General features: G+C 43.7%; 1 protein-coding gene across 1 annotated transcript; it reads right to left on the bottom strand.

Annotated features, from left to right (window-relative positions):
- Nucleotides 1-267: 267 nt before the first annotated feature.
- LOC119292766 (DNA (cytosine-5)-methyltransferase CMT1-like) lies at nt 268-6,180 on the bottom strand. Its single transcript, XM_037571479.1, has 22 exons — nt 6,079-6,180; nt 5,671-6,018; nt 5,531-5,553; nt 5,331-5,430; nt 4,316-4,423; nt 4,117-4,251; nt 3,915-4,014; nt 3,474-3,667; nt 3,323-3,388; nt 2,983-3,219; nt 2,785-2,843; nt 2,645-2,711; nt 2,246-2,575; nt 2,101-2,169; nt 1,913-1,999; nt 1,735-1,822; nt 1,387-1,511; nt 1,203-1,307; nt 1,074-1,117; nt 932-1,001; nt 743-846; nt 268-590 (listed from the first exon to the last, which is right to left on the bottom strand). The coding sequence occupies exons 1-22, from the start codon at nt 6,178-6,180 to the stop codon at nt 410-412; spliced, it is 2,742 nt and encodes a 913-aa protein (XP_037427376.1). The 3' UTR covers nt 268-409.
- Between the last annotated feature and the right edge of the window lie 8,550 nt (nt 6,181-14,730).

Raw genomic sequence — 14,730 nt, 5'->3', positions numbered from 1 at the left:
GCTACTACTATTGAGTGATGACAAACCAAATACGATATTGCAGATGCTACACCAAGAATTTGCCCCATTTCTGCATAGAGGCAAGGGGAATTCTAAAGCTGCAAGAGCCTTCATTCCCTCCGGAAGAGATGTGGTCTAGCTTTAGTGCAAAATACAAACAGACCCATTTCCTCTCAAAATACATAGTATAGGGGTTTAATCAGAAGCTCCATTTCCTCTCAATATCTGAAATATCTGAATTTGAAGGAATAGACAGGCACACAATGGGAAAATAACTAAACTTAGTTTAAGTTACAAACGTTTCAAGAGTTGGACCACTCAGTTTTTCATGATGAATGACAATGTTTCGACATCTCACGCAAGCGTATGACCCAAATCAACAGCAGGTCAAATAACTATTCTGCCTCCACTACTTCTCCACTACTCCTACAGGTGATACTGTGGCTGCTGCTTGACCCACAGAAGCAAAATCCTCAGGCAGCTTGAACAGTGGCTGCTCTCCAACCAGTGCACCACGGTAAGCCTGTCCAAGGGAATATCCCAGAGCTCGAGCAACGGGAACAGCAACCGCATTGCCAACCTGAATATATCTGCATAGAACGTGCACAGCACACAAATCAGCTTCATACTAAAGATGGTCCAGAGATTCAGAGCTACTGGCCTTACAGAAACCATACAGTTGTAGTTCCTTTCAATGCAATGCACTACTGGATGATGTTGAGTTGATCAACTTAGAACTTACTTCTGCTTTATAGGGCCAAAGAGCCTGTAATAATCTGGAAAGCCTTGTAACCGTGCATTTTCACGGATGGTCAGAACTCGATGCTGGTTGGGATGCAAGATAATCTGCAAAACACCATCTCAGTCATAATAAAAGCAATCGGCAAGTTATAAAATCATAATAAAGACCAGAAATTTGTTAATGGCTTACCTGGTTGTGAGGCTCAGCTCTGGTGACAACTGTTGGAACAGTTTCATCCCACCACAGGCGTCCGAATGGTCTGAGAAGCAACATGACAAGTGTGAACAGTATAGTTCTACAAATAATACAGAAGGATCATCAGCATACTTACTTCGGTGATTTCCCCTTGATGTAGGTCATGGCATAGTAAGGCACCTGGCAGAGAGGCAAGGATGATTAACACTTGCAAAATATACATACATTACAGCTGATGAAACTACTCCACAAAAGATTCAAGTACCAATGGTTTTCCAGAAGGGAGAAACACACGAGGAATGTGTGGATTAAACTCAACAGTGTTATTTTCCCCAACCTGGACACCCTTCAAATCACGGAAGTTGGCGCCCTGGAATAGAATAATTGCTAAGAAATAGAAGGATAAGGCTACAAGAGAAAGAACATGAGACTGATCAGCACTAGCTTGCCTTTCTAAAAGGAATCTGCTTCACTCTTTGATAATCATCAGTGCTTAACTCTAGAGGTTGATGATCAAACAGTTGACATGCCTTAGGACTAGGAGTAGCATCTCCAGATGAGTAACCCTCCATGTCTTCAGATAAATGACAGAACAGAATAACTTAGAACAGTAACATAATCATGAAATCATACACAAACATTATAATAGTGAAAACTATGGCAAGGTGACATCATTGAGCCACCCAGACAGAAAAAAAAGTGCGACTCTGCGTATGCAAAGACAGAAGGCATAACAAATGAAAGGAAATTTCATTAAAAAGTAAAGACATGAAGTTTGCACACTCAAGAGGTCACACCTTTACGGCTGAGCCGGATGTAGCGCTGGAACTCTGTTTTGGGGTTAATGCGATTTTCCATGAGATCATTAGGTTGATAGTTTGGAACCTGTAGAAAACATTGTAATTCATAGAGATATAACAAAATTCAAGCAGCATTCCAGAAATAAATGAATGGAGTAAAAAAGTCATTGCTAACCTTTGGTAAATCAGATAGTGCATCTTGAAGGACAAGAGCTTTCTTTAAACGTTTGTCGTCTATTTCATCATATGCAACAAGACATTGCTGAGGACAGAACAACATTTTAGTTAGAAGAAATAATAGCAAAAAAAGTGTTCAAGAAAATTGATCACAGAAACATGGTGGGCAGTGATGTATTTTCATACCGAAAATGCATTGGGTACAACTCCTCGCTTAACAACATCATGGGTCGGAAGCGGGAATTTTGGGAGAACCTACATTGCCAAGTGTACCTTCTTATTCAGCAGTAGTGTCACAAGGTAAAAAAAATAACACAGAAAAGAGACAAACCCCAGAAGGAAGAGCTCCCCACAGAAAGGCCCGCATCCTAAATTGAGGTAACCCATAACATCCTGCAACCATCAATCCAAGCCTAGCTTGGTATCTCATGGAGACAAGACGACTAAGCGCATATCGCCCCAGGAATCCATCTGCAAATTTTAGAATGTCTACGACATTTTCCATCAGAACATATTTAGGTCGCAGATAGTTAACAACATCCATAAAGACAACCAAATGTTTGTTTCTATCATCTTCCAGCGGCTCATTGTAATTCCTGAATCTGTTCAATCCACTGATGCCTTGGCAGGGAGGACCCCCACAGATAACATCAACAGAGCCCTTTGAGAAATAACGAATTAGACACCGCATGAAAACTAACCCAAAAGGAACAAAGAGGAATTTACTTACAGGCAAGGGCAAAATAGATTCCCTATATCCTCTCTGAACAAATTCCTTAATACACTCAGGGGAATCGCTGAAATGCGAACAAGGATGAGGCACTATTGGCGAAAATATATGAAGATAAATGTAATGAAAAAGATACCAACCTGAGTCCATCAATTGGCTCCCATGAGTCATAACTAGGATCATATGTTTTCCACCGCACCTATAAAATAATTCCTATCTTTAGACAAAAATCATATAACTAGTGTTCTAAGTAACAAGTGCAGAATAATACAAGCAATGAAACAGTAGATTACATGAACTACACAGATAGGTTATTTGAGCAATGAACTCTATAGTACCTTGAACCACAGGCCATCTTTTCCGGTTTTATTAGGATCGCCATAGCATATATCAAGAAGCCTCTCTACCTCAAATAGATCATTTGGTAGGGCTTCGTTTTCATCGCCTTCATCATCATTTGACATCTGAGCCAGGTCAGAGCCAGAAGAGTTGCTACTGTGGACGACATACTTCTTACAGAGTGCATTCCAGTGCTGGAGGAGCGCAAGAAAATCTTCCGCCTTCTCATTTCGTACCTACAACTCAGTAGCAACATCATATAAGTTAGTTGATGAAAGAGGCAATGCAGCACAGTCAAAAAGAGGGAATGCAACTCAGTGGCACTTTGCCAATTTCTACCTGGGTGCTAGGATGGTTATGCTTTAGACTCTTGCAAGCATATTCATTCATGTCTACAGCCCATTTCTGCACGAGAACAACATTAAGATTGTCAGTTATGGTACCTTCAGGGTCAGCTAAAGTATTAAGACTTCATAGGCACAAAACGTACAGTATTTAGTTTGATGCCGGACAATGCAGCACCCAGGCAAAGCCCGGTTGACATGGCACCACAACCAGAGTAAAGATCCAGCAGAGTTGCTGTTTCCCTTCGTGCACCATATGATGCCACAGGGTCAGCCACTGGTTTCCCCTCTTCACAGGAAATATCTGATGCTCCTTCACTGTCTGTTGCACCATCGTTTTCTACAACAGAATAAACATGACAGGATTTTTCATGGTATACAATGTTGATCAATACATTCTTTTATTTCGCCGAATGTACTTCTGAGATGTATTAAATCAGTACTGTCCTGTACCAGTTCAGTATAAGTTCATGATCACGCCATCCAAGTCTATATATCTTTTAAGATGCTTACAAGGAATAAAAAATAAACTAGGTGATATACCTATGATGATTGCAACAGATGTAAGTAAATCCAGAAATGGTTACCTGCTGGAATATTTGCAAATGTTGAATACGCAACTGAGTATGACATGTCGTAATACAAATCAGAATTTGATATTAACTGATCTCTTTCTTGAGGTGTCTTCTGTAAATATTTCACAAAATAACAACAAAAAGATCAGCAGAAGCATGACAAGTAGTATGTAGCAAAAACTCTTTTGCTTGAAAGAAAGAACAAATAACTTACACTTGGGTCAACATAAATGATATTTAGTTTAGATATTATTGATTCAATCATGTTATCATTCTTTTCCTCTGAAAGGAAAACACGCTTCTGATCATGTTCATGATCATGGACCTCTAGCAAGTTGGGTGAGATGACCTGCAAATTTGTCTTAGGCACATGCTGAATGGTATTTAGGAGAAAAAACTTCTTCATGACATACCGTATCTTCGGCACGGAAAAACCAGCGGCATGTGAAATATAAGCCATGATCGGTTCCTTCAAAAAACTCTGTAATCCGGCCAATGTAATTTTCCTCATTGGGACCAGCCTGCAGTCACTCAAAATAATAGCATGATTAGTAAACTTCGTATAAACATACTCCCTCCGTCCCAAAATGTAATGTCAAGTTTGACACTATGAACATTTTGCGAGAGAGGGAGTAGCTTATAAACAAGAAGAATGCAGATAAAAACATAGAATATTTTGCCTATACCCATCATGCAAACGAAATAAAAAGAGCTTGAACATTATCCATGACATTTCTTAAAATTCAAAGTAAGACAGATCAGATTCACACATAATATGGGACAATAAATTTAAACATTTGAATTGAAGATATAACACGAGAAAAAGAGTTGTACTGTAGGAAATCAGGAGGAAGAAAAGAAACCAATTGATAGCTCAAACAATCTTGATTTAAATTTCGAACACAGGAGCACAGAAAATTCAAACACATGAAAAAGGTTGACAAAATATTTTGGAGTAAATGAGAAGGCCTCTAGGTATGATGCAGGAGAGATCAGAGAAGACAAACTTGTCCTAGTCCTATTGTGTTTAAAAGGAACCAATACCTTGTCAATCATCAATCAATAAATTCGGAAGTTGATTTACATGCACGTCTTTAATCACCATCATCCAATAGAATTTAGTTTTTATGCAAATTTTAGTATACACAGTACAGTATTCTGAGTGCATGCATTTTGCAGTCACAAATTGAATGGATAGAAGCTATCATCACGCCAGAAACAAAAAGATGCACAACACTTCAACAATTGGCATGGCAAAAATGGTAGTAACACAGACTGTATTAATCATCTTCATACGCTGCAATCATGTTGTACAAATTAACCTTCTAGCTAAGAAGATAATGGCAGTCGATGAATAATCAATGCAACTAATAAATATTTTAAACGAACTGAGTAATAATTTCTCCGAACTCAGTAAAAATGGTTCACTTTCACATAGACATCATCATTGAGGTTGAAGATTGCATCATCCACACATGCAGATGTGTAGTGGCATCGAGCGCCAATTTCCTCCTCCGGATCATTAGATCTGCGTGCACAAATGGAAGATCCGGTTTTTACATATTCAAAGCAGGGCAAAAGGGGCTCCATTTACAACCAGATGAGATCAAGAGCGAAACAAAACATACCGCCTAGCGCGTGAATCAGAATCCTGCGGGTCAAAGTAGAGGAAGTTTCAGTCGGCATTTCCAGTTCCAGTGCATGAAAGAAGAACATGATGCCTACCACCTTAGCTACGTGCTGACAAGAAAGGATAGACGGCATATACCTTGGTTGCGTAGCGGTGCGGCCACCGTCGCCTGGCCTCGTCGTCCGGCACAGTGTCGCCCACGAAGTGGTCCGCCGAGCCTTCCGGCCTCCCCTCAGCGCGCGGCGGGGCCACCCTCTTCGTGGCGCCAGTCGTCTCCGCGGACCCCTCCCCTCCATGATCGGCCTGCTCCTCCGCTTCGAGCGCGGCCTCCTCCTCCTCCTCGATCAACTTCATCTCCTCCGAGTCCGGCTCCTCCGGGTACATGTCGTCGTTGATCCCGCTGCCGGCATCGTCCACCTCCATCGCCCCCGCCGACTCCGGCTCCTTCCTCTTGCCCTTGGCCGCTCTCTTCCGGGCGCCTGTGCTCTACCCAGCCGCCTTGCGCCGGCGCTTGCCCCCGCGCGACGTCGAGCGCTCGCGCTCGACCTCGGCCTCCGCGTCGGCGTCGGCCGGCTTGGTGTTGGACAGCAGGCGCGTGGAGCGCTTGGGCTCGGCCGCCGCGGGCGTCACCGGGGACATGGACGCCATGGGTGGTGGTCACTGGTGAGCGAGGGGTGGGGGGAATGCGAGCGCTAGGGTTTTGGGTTTGGCAGGGGTGGAGGCGAGGTGGACGGGGGCTTTGCCAGACGAGATTGAGATCGGAATGGGGGAGTGGGAGGGAGGGGGTGGTTAAAAAGGGCGTTGGATGCTCTGCTCTGGCGAGGCGATGGGAAAAGGTGGGCAGGCGGGCGGGAATGCGGAATCGCTGTGCACTGTGTTGGCTGGCTCGTCGAGCTGATCGCGGAGGTGGTGGGCGGGTTTCGGCCGTCCCACCTCTCCCACGTCCGTCCGTGGCTTCCGTCTGAGCCCACCCTTCAGAGGCTCGCGCACGCACGAGGGGGACGGGCCGGTCGTCCTCTATTTCTGGCCGCGGTCGTCGGGTCGTCGGAGGGGCGGGCGATGATGAGATACGATCAGGTGGCTGTTAGGAAAACGCCGAAATCTTCTGCTTTGCTTTTGGGGTTGCCGTTCGTTGCTCTCCTGCCGGCCTGCTGCATGCTGCATGCGTATGCGTACGGGAAAGAGGAAAGTGTGGATCAGGAGGATGTTCCGCGATCCTCTGCCCGTGCTTTGTTTGAATTTTGAATTTCGAAAGCTAGCGCGGGGATGCACAGAAATCTTCTCGTTTGCCGCTTGTGTTCCGTTTGTGCTCCCACGGTTTGTTTGCTTGTTTCTTGCCGTCTCGATGGTTATGGGAATGGGTTTGCATGATTATGGAATGCAGGATCTGATGATTGGGCAGCCGTTACTGTAATTGCCCCCGCACGAGGAAAGGAGCACGCCTAGCTGCCAATTAGCCTTACTGGTCTCTAGAAGACTAGCAGTTTCAATTTTTTATATGTGTTTCCAATGGATTTTGAGATTAAATAAATCTGATCGACAATTAAGCCTGTTGAATATGGGTTATGTGACACAAAAGCGAACGTCATTGAACATTGTTTTAAATGTGAATCCGATGATACATGTGCCATATACCTCACAGTTGATTCTCAAATGTAATTTTTGGATGCATGGCATTTTTTATTTTTGCTGGTAAGGGAAATTTACGATTGTTGCGGGTATAGAATGTATCTCTACTCCTAAATCTCTACTCGTAAAGGAGTTGATACATTGTTTCTTTTCGTACCCCAATCGGTCAATCGAAACCTCCTCCCACGATTTTTTTCTCTCCTCCCACCGGTTTTTTCTTTTCCCACTTTTTCTCTTACACCCTCCGTAGTAGTGATCTGAACACTTTTATATTTCTTTAGAAAGGGAGTTTTTTTTCCAATCATCATTAGTCCGGTGTCTCTCTCACCTCTCCTCCCGCACGAGCGAATAGACCCAGCCATCGCCGACGGCGCCTCCCTCTCCCTCGATATCTGCTGTCACGATGTCCGGGAGAGGAGCGTTGTTGTTGCACCCCTATCGCTGGATATGTGGAGGCACTATCGTCACATGTCGTGGTCGTTGTTGCCGCCCAACGGATCGCCTCCTCCCCACCCATCTTCCTGGCAGGTGGCGGCCACTATCTTCTGGACTGCGCCACCTCCATGCACCCTCCGACGCAGTCTTCTAGCCCACTGCGTCGCTATGGACACTACTCATCCTAGCTCTGCTGCTGCTCAGGAGAAAGCAAAGGCTGCCAAAGCTGTTGCACAGACCAGTGGGCACAGTACTTCTACTGCGGAGTTACCCAAGACAAAGAGTGACCAGATGTCATATCTAATCTTAGCTACCCAAGGATTGAGCAAGGCCTAGCTAACCTTGTGAAGAACCAGGAGAGCCTAGAGAGGATTGTGGAAACCAAGTTTCATGCTCTATATGTCAAGATGACAAATGCTACTTGATTTTCCTGAAGAGGAGAGGATGATGCAGTACAGTAGAGATAAGTATTCCCCTCAGTTAAGAACCAAGGTTATCAATCCAGTAGGAGAACCAAGTGTAAGTGCATCTAGTGCCACCCCTAGTTGGTTTTGGAGTTGACGACAAACATGGTTGAGGGACTAATGTGTTTGTGAGAATTGCATGATAACACAAGTAGTAGTCCCTCATTGATTCAGTTTACCTACCTGAGATGACCCCGAAAAATGTATGAGGACATTGAAGACAATGGTGGTTCGTGAAGACATTCACGTTGAATATAATGACGATGAAGACATTCACTTGAATACTATGGAGTGCAAAGACATAGTTTCTTTTGTAGTTTCCTTTTCTTCTTTCTTGAGTCATAGGAACCACCGTACTGTTAAGTGGGGTCCAAGTGAACAAAGTCAAATGACAAAGTGATGCTCAACCAAAATCCTATGTCTTCGAGCGAAGACAATGAGAGCAAATCTTATCCAGAGTTGGATGAGTCAGCCTTGCTTGTAGCCCAAGCCAAGCTGCCGCATGTGTTTGAAATCCGACCGTTGGACACGTGTCGGTTCCTTAGTGACCCATGGTCATTTAAGACATATCATGTCGGGTTGCCTCCTGGCTATAAATAGCCCACCCCCTACACCATAAATTGGTGGTTGCTCAGAGTTAGTGCATGGCTTTTTGTTGGGGAACGTAGTAATTTCAAAAAAATTCCTACGTACACGCAAGATTATGGTCATGACATAGCAACGAGAGGGGAGAGTGTTGTCCACGTACCCTCGTAGACCGTAAGCGGAAGCATTATGACAACGCGGTTGATGTAGTCGTACGTCTTCACGATCCGACCGATCCAAGCACCGAACGTACGGCACCTCCGAGTTCAGCACACGTTCAGCTCGATGACGATCCCCGGGCTCCGATCCAGCAAAGCTTCGGGGATGAGTTCCGTCAGCACGACGGCGTGGTGACGATGATGATGTTTTACCGGCGCAGGGCTTCACCTAAACTCCGCGACGATATGACCGAGGTGGAATATGGTGGAGGGGGGCACCGCACACGGCTGAGGAACGATCCGTAGATCAACTTGTGTGTCCTGGGGTGCCCCCCTGCCCCCGTATATAAAGGAGGGAGGGGGGAGGCCGGCTGGCCCTTGTGGGCGCCCCAAGGAGGAGGAGTCCTCCTCCTAGTAGGAGTAGGACTCCCCCTTTCCTACTCCTACTAGGAGGGGGAAGGAAGGGGAAGAGGGGGGAAGGAAAGAGGGGGGCGCCGCCCCCCTCCTAGTCCAATTCGGAAAAGAGGGAGAGGGGCGCGCGGCCCACCCTGGCCGCCCCTCTCTCTTTTCACCAAGGCCCATGTGGCCCATTATCTCTCCCCGGGGGGTTCCGGTAACCCTCCGGCACTCCGGTTTTCTCCGACAACGTCCGGAACACTTCCGGTGTCCGAATATAGTCGTCCAATATATCAATCTTTATGTCTCGACCATTTCGAGACTCCTCGTCATGTCCGTGATCACATCCGAGACTCCAAACAAACTTCGGTACATCAAAACTTATAAACTCATAATAAAACTGTCATCGTAACGTTAAGCGTGCGGACCCTACGGGTTCGAGAACTATGTAGACATGACCTAGAACTATTCTCATTCAATAACCAATAGCGGAACCTGGATGCCCATATTAGTTCCTACATATTCTACGAAGATCTTTATTGGTCAAACCGCATAACAACATACGTTGTTCCCTTTGTCATCGGTATGTTACTTGCCCAAGATTTGATCGTCGGTATCCAATACCTAGTTCAATCTCGTTACCGGCAAGTCTCTTTACTCGTTACGTAATGCATCATCCCATAACCAACTCATTGGTCACATTGCTTGCAAGGCTTATAGTGATGTGCATTACCGAGAGGGCCCAGAGATACCTCTCAGACAATCGGAGTGACAAAACCTAATCTCGGAATACGCCAACTCAACATGTACCTTCGGAGACACCTGTAGTACTCCTTTATAATCACCCAGTTACGTTGTGACGTTTGGTAGTACCCAAAGTGTTCCTCCGGTAAATGGGAGTTGCATAATCTCATAGTTACAGGAACATGTATAAGTCATGAAGAAAGCAATAGCAATATACTAAACGATCAAGTGCTAGGCTAACGGAATGGGTCATGTCAATCACATCATTCTCCTAATGATGTGATCCCATTAATCAAATGACAACACATGTCTATGGTTAGGAAACATAACCATCTTTGATTAATGAGCTAGTCAAGTAGAGGCATACTAGTGACTATATGTTTGTCTATGTATTCACACATGTATCATGTTTCCAGTTAATACAATTCTAGCATGAATAATAACCATTTATCATGATATGAGGAAATAAATAATAACTTTATTATTGCCTCTAGGGCATATTATCTTCAGTCTCCCACTTGCACTAGAGTCAATAATCTAGATTACATAGTAATGATTCTAACACCCATGGAGTCTTGGTGCTGATCATGTTTTGCTCATGAGAGAGGCTTAGTCAATGGGTCTGCAACATTCAGATCCGTATGTATCTTGCAAATTTCTATGTCTCCCACTTGGACTTGGTCCCGGATGGAATTGAAGCGTCTCTTGATGTGCTTGGTCCTCTTGTGAAATCTGGATTCCTTTGCCAAAGCAATTGCACCAGTATTGTCACAGAAGATCTTCATTGGTCCCGATGCACTAGGTATGACACCTAGATCAGTAATGAACTCCTTCATTTGCTGCTTCCGAAGCAGCTATGCACTCAGCTTCACATGTAGATCCCGCCACGACGCTTTGTTTAGAACTGCACCAACTTACAGCTCCACCGTTTAATAAAAACACGTACCCGGTTTGCGATTTAGAATTGTCCGGATCAGTGTCAAAGCTTGCATCGACGTAACCATTTACGACTAGCTCTTTGTCACCTCCATATACGAGAAACATATCCTTAGTCCTTTTCAGGTATTTCAGGATGTTCTTGACCGCTGTCCAGTGATCCACTCCTGGATTACTTTGGTACCTCCCTGCCAAACTTATTGCTAAGCATACGTCAGGTCTGGTACACAGCATTGCATACATGATAGAGCCTATGGCTGAAGCATAGGGAACATCTTTCATTTTCTCTCTATCTTCTGTTGTGGTCGGGCATTGAGTTTGACTCAACTTCACACCTTGAAGCACGGGCAAGAACCCTTTCTTTACCTGATCCATTTTAAACTTTTTCAAAATTTTATCAAGGTATGTGCTTTGTGAAAGTCCTATTAAGCGTCTTGATCTATCTCTATAGATCTTGATGCCCAATATGTAAGCAACTTCACCTAGATCTTTCATTGAAAAACTTTTATTCAAGTATCCCTTTATGCTATCCAGAAATTATATATCATTTCCAATTAATAATATGTCATCTACATATAATATCAGAAATGCTATAGAGCTCCCACTCACTTTCTTGTAAATATGGGCTTCTCCAAAAGTCTGTATAAAACCATATGTTTTGATCACACTATCAAAGCGTTTATTCCAACTCCGAGATGCTTGCACCAGTCCATAAATGGATCGCTGGAGCTTGCATACTTTGTTAGCACCTTTTGGATCAACAAAACCTTCTGGCTGCATCATATACAACTCTTCTTCCAGAAATCCATTCAAGAATGCAGTTTTGACATCCATTTGCCAGATTTCATAATCATGAAATGCAGCAATGGCTAACATGATTCGGACAGACTTAAGCATCGCTACCGGTGAGAAAGTCTCATCGTAGTCAACCCCTTGAACTTGTCGAAAACCTTTTTGCGACAAGTCGAGCTTTATAGACAGTTACATTACCATCAGCGTCAGTCTTCTTCTTAAAGATCCATTTGTTCTCAATGGCCTGCCGATCATCGGGCAAGTCAACCAAAGTCCATACTTTGTTCTCATACATGGATCCCATCTCAGATTTCATGGCCTCTAGCCATTTTGCGGAATCTGGGCTCATCATCGCTTCCTCATAGTTCGTAGGTTCGTCATGGTCAAGTAACATGATTTCCAGAATAGGATTACCATACCACTCTGGTGCGGATCTTACTCTAGTAGACCTTCGAAGTTCAGTAGAAACTTGATCTGACGTTTCATGATCAATATCATTAGCTTCCTCACTAATTGGTGTAGGTATCAGAGGAACCGATTCATGTGATGAACTACTTTCCAATAAGGGAGCAGGTACAGTTACCTCATCAAGTTCTACTTTCCCCCACTCACTTCTTTCGAGAGAAATTCCTTCTCTAGAAAGGATCCATTCTTAGCAACGAATGTCTTGCCTTCGGATCTGTGATAGAAGGTATACCCAACTGTTTCTTTTGGGTATCCTATGAAGACACATTTCTCCGATTTAGGTTCGAGCTTATCTGGTTGAAGTTTCTTCACATAAGCATCGCAGCCCCAAACTTTAAGAAACGACAACTTTGGTTTCTTGCCAAACCACAGTTCATAAGGCGTCGTCTCAACGGATTTTGATGGTGCCCTATTTAACGTGAATGCGGCCGTCTCTAAAGCATAACCCCAAAACGATAGCGGTAAATCAGTAAGAGACATCATAGATCGCACCATATCTAGTAAAGTACGATTACGACGTTCGGACACACCATTTCGTTGTGGTGTTCCGGGTGGCATGAGCTACGAAACTATTTCGCATTGTTTCAAATGTAAACCAAACTCATAACTCAAATATTCTCCTCCACGATCAGATCGTAGGAATTTTATTTTCTTGTTACGATGATTTTCCACTTCACTCTGAAATTCTTTGAACTTTTCAAATATTTCAGACTTGTGTTTCATTAAGTAGATATACCCATATCTGCTTAAATCATCTGTGAAGGTGAGAAAATAACGATATCCGCCATGAGCTTCAACATTCATCGGACCGCATACATCTGTATGTATGATTTCCAACAAATCTGTTGCTCTCTCCATAGTACCGGAGAACGGTGTTTTAGTCATCTTGCCCATGAGGCACGGTTCGCAAGTACCAAGTGATTCATAATCAAGTGATTCCAAAATTCCATCAGTATGGAGTTTCTTCATGCGCTTTACACCGATATGACCTAAACGGCAGTGCCACAAATAAGTTGCACTATCATTATTAACTCTGCATCTTTTGGCTTCGACATTATGAATATGTGTATCACTACTATCGAGATTCAACAAAAATAGACCACTCTTCAAGGGTGCATGACCATAAAAGATATTACTCATATAAATAGAACAACCATTATTCTCTGATTTAAATGAATAACCGTCTCGCATCAAACAAGATCCAGATATAATGTTCATGCTCAACGCTGGCACCAAATAACAATTATTCAGGTCTAAAACTAATCCCGAAGGTAGATGTAGAGGTAGCCTGCCGACCGCGATCACATCGACTTTGGAACCGTTTCCCACGCGCATCGTCACCTCATCCTTGGCCAGTGCTCGCTTATTCCGTAGTCCCTGTTTCGAGTTGCAAATGTTAGCAACAGAACCAGTATCAAATACCCAGGTGCTACTGCGAGCTCTAGTAAGGTACACATCAATAACATGTATATCACATATACCTTTGTTCACCTTGCCATCCTTCTTATCCGCCAAATACTTGGGGCAGTTCCGCTTCCAGTGTCCAGTCTGCTTGCAGTAGAAGCACTCAGTTTCAGGCTTAGGTCCAGACTTGGGTTTCTTCTCTTGAGCAGCAACTTGCTTGCTGTTCTTCTTGAAGTTCCCCTTCTTCTTCCCTTTGCCTTTTTTCTTGAAACTAGTGGTCTTGTTAACCATCAACACTTGATGCTCCTTCTTGATTTCTACTTCCGCAGCTTTTAGCATTGCGAAGAGCTCGGGAATTGTCTTGTTCATCCCTTGCATATTATAGTTCATCATGAAGCTCTTGTAGCTTGGTGGCAGTGATTGGAGAATTCTGTCAATGACACTATCATCAGGAAGATTAACTCCCAGTTGAATCAAGTGATTATTATACCCAGACATTTTGAGTATGTGTTCACTGACAGAACTATTCTCCTCCATCTTGCAGCTATAGAACTTATTGGAGACTTCATATCTCTCAATCCGGGCATTTGCTTGAAATATTAACTTCAACTCCTGGAACATCTCATATGCTCCATGACGTTCAAAACGTCGTTGAAGACCCGGTTCTAAGCCGTAAAGCATGGCACACTGAACTATCGAGTAGTCATCATCTTTGCTCTGCCAGACGTTCTTAACGTCGTTAGTTGCATCAGCAGCAGGCCTGGCACCCAGCGGTGCTTCCAGGACGTAATTCTTCTGTGCAGCAATGAGGATAATCCTCAAGTTACGGACCCAGTCCGTGTAATTGCTACCATCATCTTTCAACTTTGCTTTCTCAAGGAACGCATTAAAATTCAACGGAACAACATCACGAGCCATCTATCTACAACAAACATAGATAAGCAAAATACTATCAGGTACCAAGTTCATGATAAATTTAAGTTCAATTAATCATATTAGTTAAGAATTCCCACTTAGACAAACATCTCTCTAGTCATCTAAGTGATCACGTGATCCAAATCAACTAAACCATAACCGATCATCACGTGAGATGGAGTAGTTTTCAATGGTGAAAATCACTATGTTGATCATATCTACTATATGATTCATGCTTGACCTTTCGGTCTCCGTGTTCCGAGGCCATATCTGCA

This window comes from Triticum dicoccoides, chromosome 4B, assembly GCF_002162155.2.
Source record: "Triticum dicoccoides isolate Atlit2015 ecotype Zavitan chromosome 4B, WEW_v2.0, whole genome shotgun sequence".
Taxonomy (NCBI): domain Eukaryota; kingdom Viridiplantae; phylum Streptophyta; class Magnoliopsida; order Poales; family Poaceae; genus Triticum; species Triticum dicoccoides.
This window is presented reverse-complemented; position numbering and strand designations above follow the sequence as displayed.

What these genes read in the sequence shown, in the direction of transcription:
- LOC119292766 (XM_037571479.1), bottom strand. Translation starts at nt 6,180, where the DNA reads ATGGCGTCCATGTCCCCGGTGACGCCCGCGGCGGCCGAGCCCAAGCGC. An exon ending in TCATTTATGTTGACCCAAGT is followed by an intron (nt 4,015 to 4,116) that starts GTAAGTTATTTG and finishes AAATATTTACAG; the next exon opens with AAGACACCTCAAGAAAGAGA. An exon ending in ATAACCATCCTAGCACCCAG is followed by an intron (nt 3,220 to 3,322) that starts GTAGAAATTGGC and finishes ACTGAGTTGTAG; the next exon opens with GTACGAAATGAGAAGGCGGA.